Below are 14,578 nucleotides of genomic sequence, written 5' to 3' on the forward strand. Positions count from 1 at the left end.
AAGTGATATTTGTACCCTTATGGGGGTATCAGTTACCACAAATTGCAGCACAAGGAGGAGTTGAAATTTAAAGCTATGTCAGCTTCCAAAACATGAATCTGTAGTACTGTCTGCAGGATTTGGAAGGCTGTTGTCTGGAGTTCAGGTCACATCTTGACCAACTTTTTCTCATTGCTTTAGTACTAATTGGCTCTTCTTTTTCTGAATATTACTAATAATTGCTAGCCTCTTTGAGTGGTAATTTGCAGAGGCAATAAAAGAGAAGGTGTTAGTAAATAACAACTGGAGATCTCTGAATTGTCTGCTCCACTCTCCTTTTCCCCATTTCCTTGGAGTCGAGGGATTGGCTTAAAGAAGGTGAAGAGAAAATAAGGGTCATTTGGAAAGTTTTGGAATCCATAGGTTACAGTTTGATGTTCATGCAACCCAAACTCCTTGAAATGGTTCTGGAACTCATAAGGCATGGTACAGAACCCAAAATAAGGATCTATGTAGGCAATACCTTCAGAGGACTCAGTTACTAGTAAATAGCCTTCCTTTCTTGTAAATTTTTGATAATTGCCATTCCCAGCCAGTGCATAATAGAAATTTGAGAAGTGATATTAAGCATATTATAAAATATATTTGCAGGTGTTGCTTATATAATTACTTACAATACATGAATTTTTGGTATATTCTGAATTTTCTTTCTGTTATAGGCTTTAAGAATGAAGCTGGCCTTAATAATTAATGGGAATAATCCAGATCTGCCTTTTCTTCAGAGCTTCAGTTATAATCTCTTGATCGATAAAATCAAGTCTTACATTGATGTTTTCTTGACAGAAAACTCAACGAACTTTCTAATCAAGGTATGTTGAGTAAACACAAAGCTGATAAACTAATAAAAATGGTGAATGCTGGGGCAAAATAAAGGGGATGGAAAATGTCCAGGAGATGAGTTGAATTAAAACAGTACCTTGAGCACTTTTAGAGAGAGAAGAGCCTTATCTTGCCATAAGATATCTTATTATCTGTTAATAAACAAGGTAAAGCATGTGCTTGAGAGAAGAATAGTAAAATAAATTTCACAAAAAATTACTACAGAAAATAGATTCTTAATGTGGAAAACAAAAGTATTGCACAACAAGCTTTGTTTAGAAAAGAGATATGAGAAAATAAGAATTGTATGATTAAAACTGGATCCTTTTAAACTTGTGTATGGGTAAGAGGGCCACTTTTTGTCATCTAGAACAGACTGTTTAAAAAATAAGCAGGGAATAGCTAGTTACGTTATTTTTTCTTTAAATCTATAAAACTTCTAGTATTATACAGCTTAGACATTTCTTGTAAATTAATATCAGATTGAAGAATCTAATTATTTTCACTTCTCTCTCTATCTCAAAAATGATTTCAAATAGGAAGGAACAACACTTCTACCGCAGTTCATCTTCAGGATGACATTTTAATAAATTCCATTGTCTTTTACATAGATGTTGAAAAGATATGTTATTGAAAACTATACCTAGTCAACAGTAAGGGGAAATTCTTTAATGTGTGCTTCTATAATTGAGTAATTAGGAGGATTGCTTCTAAAACTTTGTGTGGTATTTAACAAAACTAAACAGAGAGGAACAAGTCTTTAAATCAATGAATCTGAGGTTCTGTAACTTTTTTTAGAAGCGGAGACCAGAGGAGAGCATTCAAAGTATTAAGTATACTTAAAGTATTCAAAGTGGCACTGTAATATGGGGGTCTTTATCTGCTAGTGTCCCCTTGCAGGAGAATAGGGAACTATGCCAACCTGTCTCCATTGTTCATTATGCCGTCACACCCAACTCTTCATTTGTCAAGTCCATTGTCAAGAACTGACCCCTCCTGGCCAGGTCTTCAAAAGTCTCTGTCCTCTTTAGGATAATAGGGAACAGAAGTTGTGTGACTCCAGTAGGAGCTAATCAGTACTAATTCTTCTGGAGGTAGGAGCTTCTTCTGTAAGAGACCCTGGCTAGGGTAGGTAGGGGAACCAGGTGCATCCACTCCACTGGGTTCCAGCCCAGGGCCCTTGTTAGTAACAGCCATCAGTAGCCCTTCACAGACCCTTGCTGTTCCCTGAGTGACTTCCTACCTCTGTAGTCTTCCCCAGCTTCTTGCCCTGGTTCTCCCCTTTCAGTGGGTTGGTTTGTCTGGCAGCTTCTCACCAGTATACTGGAGGGATCCTTTCTCTGCTATCCCTCTGTTTCTGGCAGTTGCCCACCCTCCTGCCTTGCAGCCCTTTTATCCTCACAGCTGCTGTGGGGCTGCCAGTCAGCTCTGGCTGAGCAGTCAGTTGCTTTGTTAATCCATGACAGGCTCTGTTCTAACTTTTTTTTTTTTAATTGGTTAAAAAAAATTCAGATTCCTGTTAGGGCACCAAAGAAAATGTCCTTTAGATAATTCCCTGCTGTTGCTGTGCCTCTCTTCAGTAGAGGTGAGACAGGAAGGCCCAGGAGCTCCACACCAAATGTTCTGAGGCCCACAGTATACCACTCCCCCTTTCCTATCCGTCCCTGTTAAACTCTTCAGGAGCATCACTGAAGTTAGTCCTTTCTATGTCCAAAGTACTTTCTGGTACATGCAGAGGAATCCTGGGGAGCGAACAGTCCCCTCCTTCCATTGCACAGTCAGCTGCTTTCCCCTTCTACACATATCCATGGACATGCCTGTACTTCCCTGGCATAGAGAACTCCCACAACTCCCCCTCACTTGGCTGCATTGTCCCTTGGTACCATGCAGGGAGGTAAGTAAGGCAAAGGGGGCCCATATGTGGGTCAGAATGAAGGATGTCTTTCTTGACTACCACCAAACTCAGAATCTTCAGAAGTGCAGCTGCTGCTGCTATTGGTGAACTCCTTGCAGGGCTTTGAAAAGAGCAAATAGGTAAGCTGTGCCAGAGCAATGTGTCGATCGTGTCATCAGGCTAGTACTGAGACAGGAGGAAGCGCCATCAAAAAAATCCATCTGAATTCATACACAATAAATGGGGGGGTATTTTTTTCTTCAATTTGTCAGTTACAATCTCGTGTTTTAACTTTAACAATAATAGGTACAACATTTTCAGGCACAAACATGATTTTCAAATGTGTCCTTTTAACTTTAAATTTTCAAACATCTGAAACACTGATGGTTTTAAATAGCTGACTATTAATATTGCACTTTTTCTGCTTCTCTCTCCACTTGTGTATAAGCACACAAATATATCCTGATTGCCTTAGATGATAATTGTTGTTGTTACAGCCACATCAAAAGTGTCTGCTGTACATGTCGTACCAATAGTCTTAAATTCTGAGCTATCAGAAATTTAGTTTTAAATTTAAAATTGCAAGAAAGTCGGTAGGATCTATTCATACAAAGCAGTACCATTGAATCTGCCATTAATGGCGCAAATGTTATTCTAATTGCTCTAAAATGTACAACATGCATCCCCCACATACCCTTGTTTATTTGAACATGCATTGTATGACTATTAATGTACATAGCATCAAATGTGTTCCTCTCTTAAAATGTCTTTGGTTATTGAACTTTGATAAGTGTTCTGATGGAACTCTAGTTCTATGCATAACCTAATCAATGCTACTTTGAATATATTTATCTTAATGGCAAAATGTTACTATTAGAAATTTCTTCAAAGTAACTACTTTAGTATACCTAATGCATTGTAACAGTAATACATGTTACTTAGCTGCAGTTTGTGTTCAAATAAATGCATCACTTGCTCTTACAATCTTCATAGGCAGCCACAAAAGAGGTGGAGACTAAAAGATTGGAAGCAACAATGTCACACGATAAACCTGAAAATACTATTGAAACAAATAATGAAAGTAATTTGGAAACAGAACAAAGGTTTGTAACTGAGCATCATATCAGTAACCATATAAGAATTTATCAGTGGTATTTGAAATTAGCTTAGCGAGTAAAATGTACTTTGTGGGTGGGCAAAAAAAAACAGACTGGTAATTTGTGGGGAAAATACTATCTTTTTTTTTTTTTTTTTTTTTAATCAATGTTTTAATACTCAAATTTAAGTGAGAGATAAAGAGACTTGTCTATTATAACAGGAGTTAGTGTTTTATTTACATGATTTAAGCAAGATTTGTTTTATTCTTTTAGTGGTAAAAATTGTTTGAATTCCATTAATATACAATATATTAACCAACCATAGTTTTGGTTTTTGAGTACCATGGGAGACTCTCTATTGCAGGATCTAAGGTTTTTGTGGGTAGGAGCAGGATACAAATGCAAGAAACAATGTGGGACCAGGTATTATGGGGCAGGATTAAAAAAATAGTCCCGTGCAGGGCTCAACTACAAAGAAGTAAAAATTCTTCCAAAAGATAGTGTCCAACAGAAAACAAGTTGCTGGACTTGGCACGGCACGGACTTGGTAAGTATTTGGTGAAGATGCACGTTTTTAACTTAAATCTTGTCAGAGAACAAAACCTTGTGACAGCTAAATTAAATAGATTTCAATTTTTTTTCTTTATGCTCAAGCTTTTTTAGTCCTGCCCTTCAAATTCAGGGCATACTGGTATATGAAGGAGAGAGCAGGGAGACCAGGGTTTCATGCCCTGGTATGCTGCAAAGTGGAGGGGAGAAACCTGTCCCCAGTTCACTGATGACTCTAGTAAATTAGTCTGTCTACTAGTTGTGATCATAGCGTAGAGAGTAGTTGGGTCTCTTCCAAACCAGGAACCTAAACCATTTGCTCTACTCCAAATCAGTTTTTTAACTTCTTAAAGCTTCTGTTTGAAAGCACTGACATGCTTTTAATAATGAGGGATGTTGTGGAAATTTGACTGACTAAACTTATAAATTTGGAGGCCTTTCTTTCTGGCTGAATGTGCTGTGGTGATTGAAATGGTAGATCTGCTACAAGCTGTTTCTCACTGAGAAAGATGGTGGGCTAGATGATCTTCATGTGGATGTAGACCTCACTGCTACTGTTTTATGCTTGATCTGAACATTTCACTAAGGAAGGTAACCTGAATGCAGATTAGACGATTAGTGAAAAGTAATTGTAAAATCTTGTAAGGTTGGTGCCTTACATTAATTACATCTCTTGAGAGAGAGTGATAAAATACAGGATTGGGAAGATTTAGTTGAAGAATACAAATGGTTTCCATAGGTTGCCTATAAGAAGGATTTAGAATTAAAGTTTGAAAATATGGGCATACTACTCCTTTGAAAGATTTCTTTATGATTAATATTTCAGTTTTAAGCATGTATTATATTTAGTCACGTATTCTTGGTTTTTTTGGCAGGCCCAGGGATTGCCACTAGTCTATTTTTTTGTTGTTGTTGTTTTTTATTTTTTTGTTTTTAATACTCTGGGTAGATTTAAGGATAGGGCTAATAATGGGTCTCTAAGGAGGTTAATGGTTCTACATAACTAACCTTTGTATACTTTGTTAGAAGCTTTATTAGCGAAGGTAAGGTCACTTGGCTAGACAGAAGGGTTGAAGTCTAGGGGATGACTTTTGGCTTTTAAACATGTCTATCTTACTTTTTTAAGTAATCTAGAAGATCAGAGAAGTATTGCAAATGAATCATCCGAGAATGCAAGAGAACATCTAAAAAGGTAGAGAATTATTTGTTGCTCTGTCTCTCTAGAGCTGGGTGAAATTTTTATGGCGAATGGTAAATTTGTCAAAAAATGCAATTTTGAGGCAACCAAAACTATTTGAGAATTCAACCCAAATTCTTGAATAGTCTTGGCTGATTCAAAATTTGTTTCCTCATTTTTTTTAAAGTCCAAAACAGCTAGTTCTTTTGCAAGCGATGGCATGTGTCAATTCCGTTGTAGATTTGGGGTGTGCACCTCATGCACAGGTGTTGGAGATTTCTCTTTTACTCAGCAGTACCCATCAGGGCAGCTTGAAGGTTCTTTGGGGCCACACGCCACTGCATGCTGGTTTGAGGGCAGAGCTATCCCCCTCAGTTTCTTCATACCACCAGTGATGGTTGTCCAGAATGTACTTCTAAATGGTAGAAAACCCTCAACTAGAATTACTTACCTGCCCAAGTGGAAGGGCTTCTCCATTTGGGCTCATGAGAAAGGTATGTCTCCTCACAAAGCATACCCGAAAACTGTGCTGAACTACCTTCTAGATCTAAAATAGAATGTGACCATTAGTGCCATAAGGATTAAAAAAAAAAAAAAAAAGCAAACAGGATGTTAGGAATCATTAAAAAGGGAATAGAGAATAAGACTGAGAATATATTATTGCCCTTATATAAATCAATGGTACGCTCACATCTCGAATACTGCATACAGATGTGGTCTCCTCATCTCAAAGATATACTGGCGCTAGAAAAGGTTCAGAAAAGGGCAACTAAAATGATTAGGGGTTTGGAATGGGTCCCATATGAGGAGAGATTAGAGGCTAGGACTCTTCAACTTGGAAAAGAGGAGACTAAGGCGGGATATGATAGAGGTATATAAAATCATGAGTGATGTGGAGAAAGTGGATAAGAAAAAGTTATTTACTTATTCCCATAATACAAGAACTAGGGGTCACCAAATGAAATTAATAGGCAGCAGGTTTAAAACAAATAAAAGGAAGTTCTTCACGCAGCACACAGTCAACTTGTGGAACTCCTTACCTGAGGAGGTTGTGAAGGCTAGGACTATAACCGTGTTTAAAAGAGAACTGGATACATTCATGGAGGTTAAGTCGATTAATGGCTATTAGCCAGGATGGATGAGGAATGGTGTCCTTAGCCTTTGTTTGTCAGAGGATGGAGATCGATGGCAGGAGAGAGATCACTTGATCATTGTCTGTTAGGTTCGCTCCCTCTGGGGTACCTGGCATTGGCCACTGTCAGTAGACAGGATACTGGGCTAGATGGACCTTTGATCTGACCCAGTACGGCTGTTCTTATGATACGTTTGGCTGCTATCTCTGCTTTCCGTATACAGGAAGATAATAGGCCCCTTTTGTCCTACCCCATTGTTAGTCAATTTCTGAAGGGCATGGCCAGATTATACCCTTAAGTGCAGGATCCCATCTCTCCTGGGGACCTTAATTTAGCCCTAACTAGTCTAACAGCACTCCACTTTGAAACTTTCGTGACTTGCTCCTTCCTTCACCTTTCCACGAAGGTAGTATTCCTAGTAGTGATCACCTCAGCCAGAAGAGTTGGTGAGCTCTGGTATCAGAACCACCTTATACAGCTTTTAAAAGGATAAGGTTTATCTCTGTCCACACCCAAATGTCCTTACAAAAGTAGTCTCTAATTTTCACATTAACCAAGATATCTACCCATGTTTTTTCCAGAACCCCCTCACCATAAGCATGAAGAAAGACTTTACTCACTGGATGCGAGAAGAGCATTAACTTTCTGCCTAGTGCACACTAAATCTTTCCAAACTTCCTTACAGCTCTTTGTCACAGTTGCTGATAGAGTTAAGGGCAATCCACTTTCCTCCCAGAGAATCTCCTCCTGGATCTCTCCCTGCATCCATTTGTGCTACCAACTGTGTAACACAACCCCACCATCTCCAGAACTAGCACATTCTACTAGAGCACAAGCAGCTTCTGCAGATTTCCTGGCTTGAGTACCAATTGTTGATATTTGTAATGCAGTGACTTGGTCATCAGTCCACACTTTCACTTCTCATTACACCATCGACCGTCAGTGCACTGACGATGCCAGTTTCCATAGCTGTTTGCTTGTGAGTTACCTACAATGGAATTAACATGTGCAGTCACTCAAAGAAGAAGAAACAGTTATTTACCTTTCCTCAACAGTCGCTCTGAGGTGTATTCCACAACCTGCCTGCCTTCCCCTCCCTATTGGAGTCAAATGGGTACGAAGAAACAGAGAGGTTGGAGTGGTTCTGCCTTCTTATGCCAGCACACAGTGCCACGCAGCGACAGAGCGCTCAAGCTGCCCCAATGGGTACCACTGGGGGGCGGGGGTGAATAAATCTGACCTCTTTGCAAGAGGGCGTGAACACCCCTCTAGTGGAATGTACATGTGCCACACACCTCGGAGAACAGCAGTTATGGAAATGTAGGTAACTATTTCTTTTGAAACTTTCTAAACTAACAGTTTTGAAATGTCACTTCAGATTGATGTTTTGTTTGACAAGAAAAAATGAAAATTCAGTTTGTTGGAAAAAATGTTTTGTTTTGTTTTTAGTTTAGTGACCAAACTGAAAAATTAGCTTGCATAGTTGTCACATGTATTCTGAATGTTTCAGCAGGTCTAGTTGTTATATCTTTATGTATCTTGCAGGTCACGCAAACGCCTTTATTCCTTAGCACAGCATACCCTCTGGAAGCTAGAAAACGTGCCTTCTAATGAGATAACAAAACACAATAAAACCAGTTGTCTTCAAAGTGAGTATTCTGTGGCTTTCATTAAGACTTCTGTGGTACACAGAATGCAATATAACGGTTCCCAGATAAATTACCTTGATACTCATGGGCTTTCAAATATTGCCTCTACCTGACTGTTTTCCTCCCTTGAAATTTGGTACTAACTTGTTCATACTCCACTGTTTTTTGTCTGCCTTTGAAACAGGAAAGCAGCAATCACGGTGATTCAAGATTCTGCCTGATTTCAGATTTGGGGGCCAAATGCTACAAATTTTAGCTCTTAAAGTTTTAAAATGATTTGAAGGCACAAACCAATCAAAAGATCTAGGAAACAGTCGATTATGCTGTCCACTTCATGATTTATTGCACTTTAGAGTATATTTTATTTATAAGAAAGCAGTTAGTAGTGCCTGTCCTGGATCTCTCCCCAGGGTAATTCTGGGGAGAAATTCCTCATTTTGTGAGGTAGGAAGAAGAAGAAACAGGTAGGCAGTGACTAGCTTTTTAAAAAAGACAGCTGTGACAAAGCTGCACAGACTTGGGATGTTAAAATAAGCTGCAGGGGAGATGGGTAGGTAGACACAGGTGCATGTAAATAGTTACAAGGTAGATTTTTGTACTGTTTTATTTGTACTAATGGAAAAAAGTTTAAATATTTAATAAACAAGAATTCTGAATAGCGTTAAAGTACAAGTACAATTCTTCTACTGGTACAATCTCTTGCAGGAATTTAGTGGCCATTTCTGAGTACCCCAACAGACAGTCTGATTCTCCACCGTGCTTATCCCGCATAGACACTTAAAATAGTCCAAAATAGATGTTCTTGCTTCTCACGGGTGTAAATGTTAGTGGAGAATTAGGTTCAGAATGTTGACATTTATTGATCTTTGTGTGCTTAACTCATTAATTTAGGTCTCAGTGATTTGCAGAACATTGAAAATGATGGAAAATCCCTGTCTCACAGCCAAACTGGCCGAAAGAAGCGGGTGTGTATTGGTTTTATACTGTAAATGGACCTAAAATTAATCTACGAAATGTGTGGGTATTCAGTTAGAGAAAATGTAACATAGCATTCTTTCCAACTTTAGTTACTGGGCAGTATGTTGCTATTACTCATGAAACTCAAACTTGCAAAGTGTATTTGTTGCTATTTAGGGTTTCAGCATCCTGTATATCTTTTTTCAAACATACACATTTACAGAAAACTAAGTCATGAATGGAAAACTTTAAATAAACTAGACCATACCTAATCTACATTATCTAGGTTATAGGCTTCAAGACAGCAGTTCCTTGCAGGAGCTTTGGACAAGCTATCATCAATGATTTTGTCATGCAGTGGTTTAATGTTGGGTTGTCACCTTAGTGAACAAAGTGCTCCATTGTAAGGGTGAAAATACATAATTGGAGTTTTCAAAGTAAACCTATTACTGTGGTCTGATAACAGGCAACTTCCCGTAATGCTGCATTTTATAAAGGCCTTATCCATGAAGAAAATGTAGAAATCTGTTTGTAGTCACTATTTTAAACACAAACTAAAGTACCATTTAACTTTGGGAAACCTAGAAATGTGAGTTTAATATAGGGATGTTTGCTGGGGAACAAGACACTACTGTTCTGAAATAATACACCTGGTATACAGTTAACTTTCTGAAATGACTGTCATGACCGTTGAAATAATGATAAAATCTTCTAACAGTTAAACTGAAGCCTATATTTTAGCTTTAACGTAGAGGGGCACTCTGAAGAGAGAGTCAGACAGCACAAGATTGTTGGAAATCTTGTTTGAGTCGCCAAACTGTCATTTACAACAGTCTGACACAAGCTGATTCATCCTTTTACCTTGAGTTCATCAGGAAAAGATTCTTATTTTTGTGACTCAAATTTTTAAGAATAACTAGAGAAAACTTTCCTATCAGTTTACTGTGGATAAATGTCCTTCTAGCACCTTTATTCCTTCCTTCCTTAACAGCCTATGTCAGTCAAAGTACTGGTTTAAATTTACAGGTACATCCAATCCTCAAATTAGACCATCTGCTAATAAGAGATCCATTGTTAAGCCACCAACATCCATACCCCAGAGACTAATGTGGTTCCTATTTCCATATCTAAAACACTGAGTTGAAACACAATTCACTTCAAAGCAATGATTAACCGTGGCAAAAACTTTACAAATAATTATGGGACTGACAATCTCCTTAGAAGCTACAGATGTTTTATCAAAACAACATTTTAGAAGAGCACATTGTCAATGTATTTGTTTGCCTTAAAATATTTATTCCTCAAATTGCTCAAAGCCAATGCCCCCTTTCCTCTTGTTTCGTTACTGATTAAGGTAGCAAAAACTGCCACTTAATGACATGAAGAATATTGGCACATTGCCACATGATTTAAAAAAAAAAAAAACCCTTACACTGCACCTGGTGCTAAGTTTTCACTCCCCACTAATACAGAAAAGCTGTATATATTATCAATATTTTGTTCTTTGCTATGGTAGTTGTGCATCAGTAGTTAGTTACAAACACCTTTCCCAGACTTGTGCTGACTTCAGTGATGCTCGTGCACAGATACCTTAGGAAGACCAGAAGCTATGATGGTTAAAGTTGTTAAGTATATAGTTAGGTCAACCCTATTAAAAATGCAGAAACCCAACATATGGAAACAGATAAAAGTTGGTAGGGGGGTGGGAAAAATTGTTAAATTCCTAAATTCTTATAAAGAATGGAAAGAAGAAAATTCAAATTCTACATAATTGCTCTCATAAACCTATAGAATTCATACTTTATCTCCTTGCTATTTCTGTGCAGTAGTCCTTGTCAGTGGGATCTCTAATATCACTATTACACAGAGCAGTGTTTTTGGTATTCCAGAAAGTTGAGTCTGCTCATCCACATAATCGTGGGTTATATAAGACTGTCTGCATGCATGAAAGAATGCTGTGAATGTCACAGAAAGGGTTGTTGACTTTTAGAACTCCCTTTTCCATGCAGTCCCTCTTTCAATGTTGGCTTTGTTTGCTCTTGTTTTGTAATGGCATTCATTGCAATGGTTCAGTGCCCGTTTTTCAGCTTTTCATAGCAACGTTTTTCAGTTAAGTTACATATTTCAGTCTGATGCAACACTATTGAAAGGAGAATTCTCTCTAATTTCTAATGCCGTTCAGTAGTAAATTGAACTCTACAGATGCAAGTGCCACTTACTTATTTAGGGTACTAGAAGGCTCCATTTTATACCCCTTTTTTGTGAGAGAAGTCCTTTACTGACATGAGTAGCCCAACTGAAATCGGTGGAGCTTGCTGTTGAAGCAAGGGATCCAGAATTGGACCTTTATTTGTGGCAAAGAAGAAAATTCAGTTTTGGGGAAGGGGGGGGAGGGTTTGTGGGGAGGATTCAACTTAACTTGCAAGTATGTGTAATACTTGTTTTCATACATGAGCAATTATACGTAAAGGATTTAAGAGGAGTTTGTAGTAGCTTATCACAAAGGATTTAAACTGTTAGCTTTGCTTTTTGTAATTATTTCTCACCAACTTTTCAGTTGTGGGTCAGTGCTGGCTTGCTCTTTTTGTGGCCCGATTCACCATTTGGCTTAACGGGTGGTAACTAGCAGCATTAACCTGGAACACCTCTAGCCCTGAACAAATCTAAGCTATTGAGTCTCTCAGTCTTTGTAGAGTCCTTCATCCTGTGTTTCAGGAATGAGCTTTGGAAGGGGACACTCAAACTGTATGAGGAAGCTTGACATTTGAAACTAAAATCCAACTTATTTGAAATAGAAATGGAAATATTGTTAGGAGAGGAACTTTTTTAGATTGTAAACTCAGGGTGGGGACAGTGTCTGTTTTTTACGCACTTAACATAGTGAGACTCAGGCTCCTATCCTATTGGTACCTTCTGGGTGCTATCACAATGTGATTTTTAAATAATACATAGGAGTAAGAAAGGGTCTGGTGACATAAATCATGTAGTTTAGTGTACTAGCACTGCTGTGGTTATCCTTCTGGTAGCACTTCCAGAATAACTCACCCTTGCAGGGTTATTCCTTTATCACTAAAACTCTTTATGATGCTGGGGTGAAAAATGACAACTGAGTACATTTAGGTTTATATTACAAATGTTCACCTTATGAATGAACAGGGCAGAAGCAGAGGGAGGTAGGATCCAATTCTGGAATCTGCCAGTTATTGTTACTGCTGTTGCCTAGTTCTCTAGCAGATAGAGAATGCATCGTGCTATAAGGGTGTGCGAGTTTCCTGCTCTAAGCAGCTTACAATGTTACTTAAGATATGTTACTGCAAGGGATGATGCAAACACTAAAATATGAGAATGAACAAGATAACAGTAAAAATTAAAAGAATCCAGGGGTATATTTTAGTTCCCTCTTACTCTTTCTGTGTGGTTTGAAAATCTGTTTAATTCTGTATAATGCTGTTTGGGGGACTGGTAAGGTTCAGGAGTGGACATCAGCATTGGAAGGCTAGCTAAAAGTGAGTCTTTAGTAGGGCTATCAACTTCCAAATGGGTTGCTTCATTTTTTTATGAATGAAATGGTACCTGTTAGAGCTATACAACTAGATTCCATTGGTTTCCCGTTTGTTTCTGGATGAAATTTGAGATGTCTGAACCTGAAACATAATCAGCTTCATAGAGTATTTTAAAGGTTGGCCCTCTCCATGCTTTACCCTGAAAGTTGAGATCAGCTGGGACACTTGAGCTGACAGTTCCCCTAGATTTGTATGTCTTGAGAGCAGGGAATTGCCAGAGGAAGGGCTATGTTCTAGATTTTGCTTCTCCTATTCATCGTTCCATTTGTCCAAAAGATAGTTAAGTTGCTGTAGTAATGTATTACAATAACATTGTGTTTACTTCCTAGTGGATTGATTTAAATCACCAATTTTAATCATTATTTAAATCAAAGTTCTTTTGCTTTTGTACTCTAGTTCTTTCCTAAAGAAAGGTTGACTCTCATTGGTTGGTAACCATTCCAACATGTTGATTTTTTTTTTCATCTAAACATAGCCTTAACACTAAGCTTGGTATTACTTTTTACTAATCAGGAGGATGCACCAGATCTATATACACTTATTTAAGAAATATTATATCTTTGCTTTCATTTATTCAGATTAATCATTTTTATATTTTTAATTATGTTTAAAAATGGAGGATGCATTTCTTTACTAGATTTTTTTTTTTTAACTTGTGATTTGAGTTAAGCTGTAGTTGAATGGAAATTCTAATTTGATTAAAATTGCACACAAAAATAGCATTTTAAATAGTTTTATTTAATACAAAAAATCTTAAACCTATGTATTCAGCATATTTATCAAAACATGTTTTTCATTCAAAACTAACTGATTAATAAAACAAAGTAAGTATTATCTGCAGTTAGTAAATTGAACTGATTTTCCTTCAAGATTTTAGAACTAATAGAGCTCATCCTCTCACACTGATCATAGATCAGAAGAAGAAAAAAAGTTTTTTCATGGTTTGAAACTCCCCGTTGTTTCTTGACTCTGAATAAACTTTTCAGTCACATGGGCTGCATGAGCAGTTGTGCAGCACCTCCAAATACAGAAATGAAATGGCATCCTCTAGGCAGTGTGACCTCCCATGAACCACACGTAGAAGGTCCTACCATACAGAGTGCACCATTTTGTAGCACAAAATGACATCTTCCATGCAGCGGGACCTCGCACACATGGTACGTGCAAAGACATGCCATGCAAAGGATGCCATTTTGTAGAGCAGGTCTCTGGCATGTGCAGCATTTCACTGCACAATGCTCTCTACATTCCAGGCAGCTGCTGCTGGGGGAGTGGACACCATGGGCACCATAAGCGGTCCATTGGCCGCCAGTTGGGCCACCCTGAACTAGTAATTGAACTGAAGTAGCTGAATAAACAGAAATGAAGAAAATATTCTCTCTGCACATACAGAAGAGGCTACTGCTGTCAGAAGTTAGTTTAGCACTTCAACAAAGTCTGATTCCAGGTGCTTAGCCTGTGACTGCCATCAGTTTTTTACATTGCTCTTCAGCAGAAAATTTGTGCTGCTTAATATTTTTAATGTAAATAATTTTAATAGATTATAGTAAGTTTCAAATTGAGTTTTAAATTTTAAAACTATACCCGTATTTAATTTAAATTAAAAAATACATTTTTATTTTTATTTTTTTTAAATCATGAATTTTTATCCAGCCTGATTCAGTTAATACTTTGGTCTAATTTTTGTTGTTGTTTTGTTTT

General features: G+C 37.8%; 1 protein-coding gene across 3 annotated transcripts in view; it reads left to right on the forward strand.

Moving 5' to 3' along the window:
• Positions 1-14,578, forward strand: part of TERF1 (telomeric repeat binding factor 1) — a 28,594-nt gene that overhangs the window by 11,769 nt on the left and 2,247 nt on the right. For 2 of the 3 annotated variants that reach the window (XM_034763108.1, XM_034763110.1), the window contains 5 exons: positions 699-848; positions 3,746-3,855; positions 5,525-5,590; positions 8,254-8,357; positions 9,249-9,322. In XM_034763108.1, the coding sequence (XP_034618999.1) occupies positions 699-848; positions 3,746-3,855; positions 5,525-5,590; positions 8,254-8,357; positions 9,249-9,322 (504 nt within the window). The remainder of the gene's footprint in view (positions 1-698; positions 849-3,745; positions 3,856-5,524; positions 5,591-8,253; positions 8,358-9,248; positions 9,323-14,578) is intronic. The other variant, XM_034763109.1, reaches the window with a different exon arrangement.

Source organism: Trachemys scripta, chromosome 2 (genome assembly GCF_013100865.1).
Source record: "Trachemys scripta elegans isolate TJP31775 chromosome 2, CAS_Tse_1.0, whole genome shotgun sequence".
In the NCBI taxonomy this organism is placed as follows: domain Eukaryota; kingdom Metazoa; phylum Chordata; order Testudines; family Emydidae; genus Trachemys; species Trachemys scripta.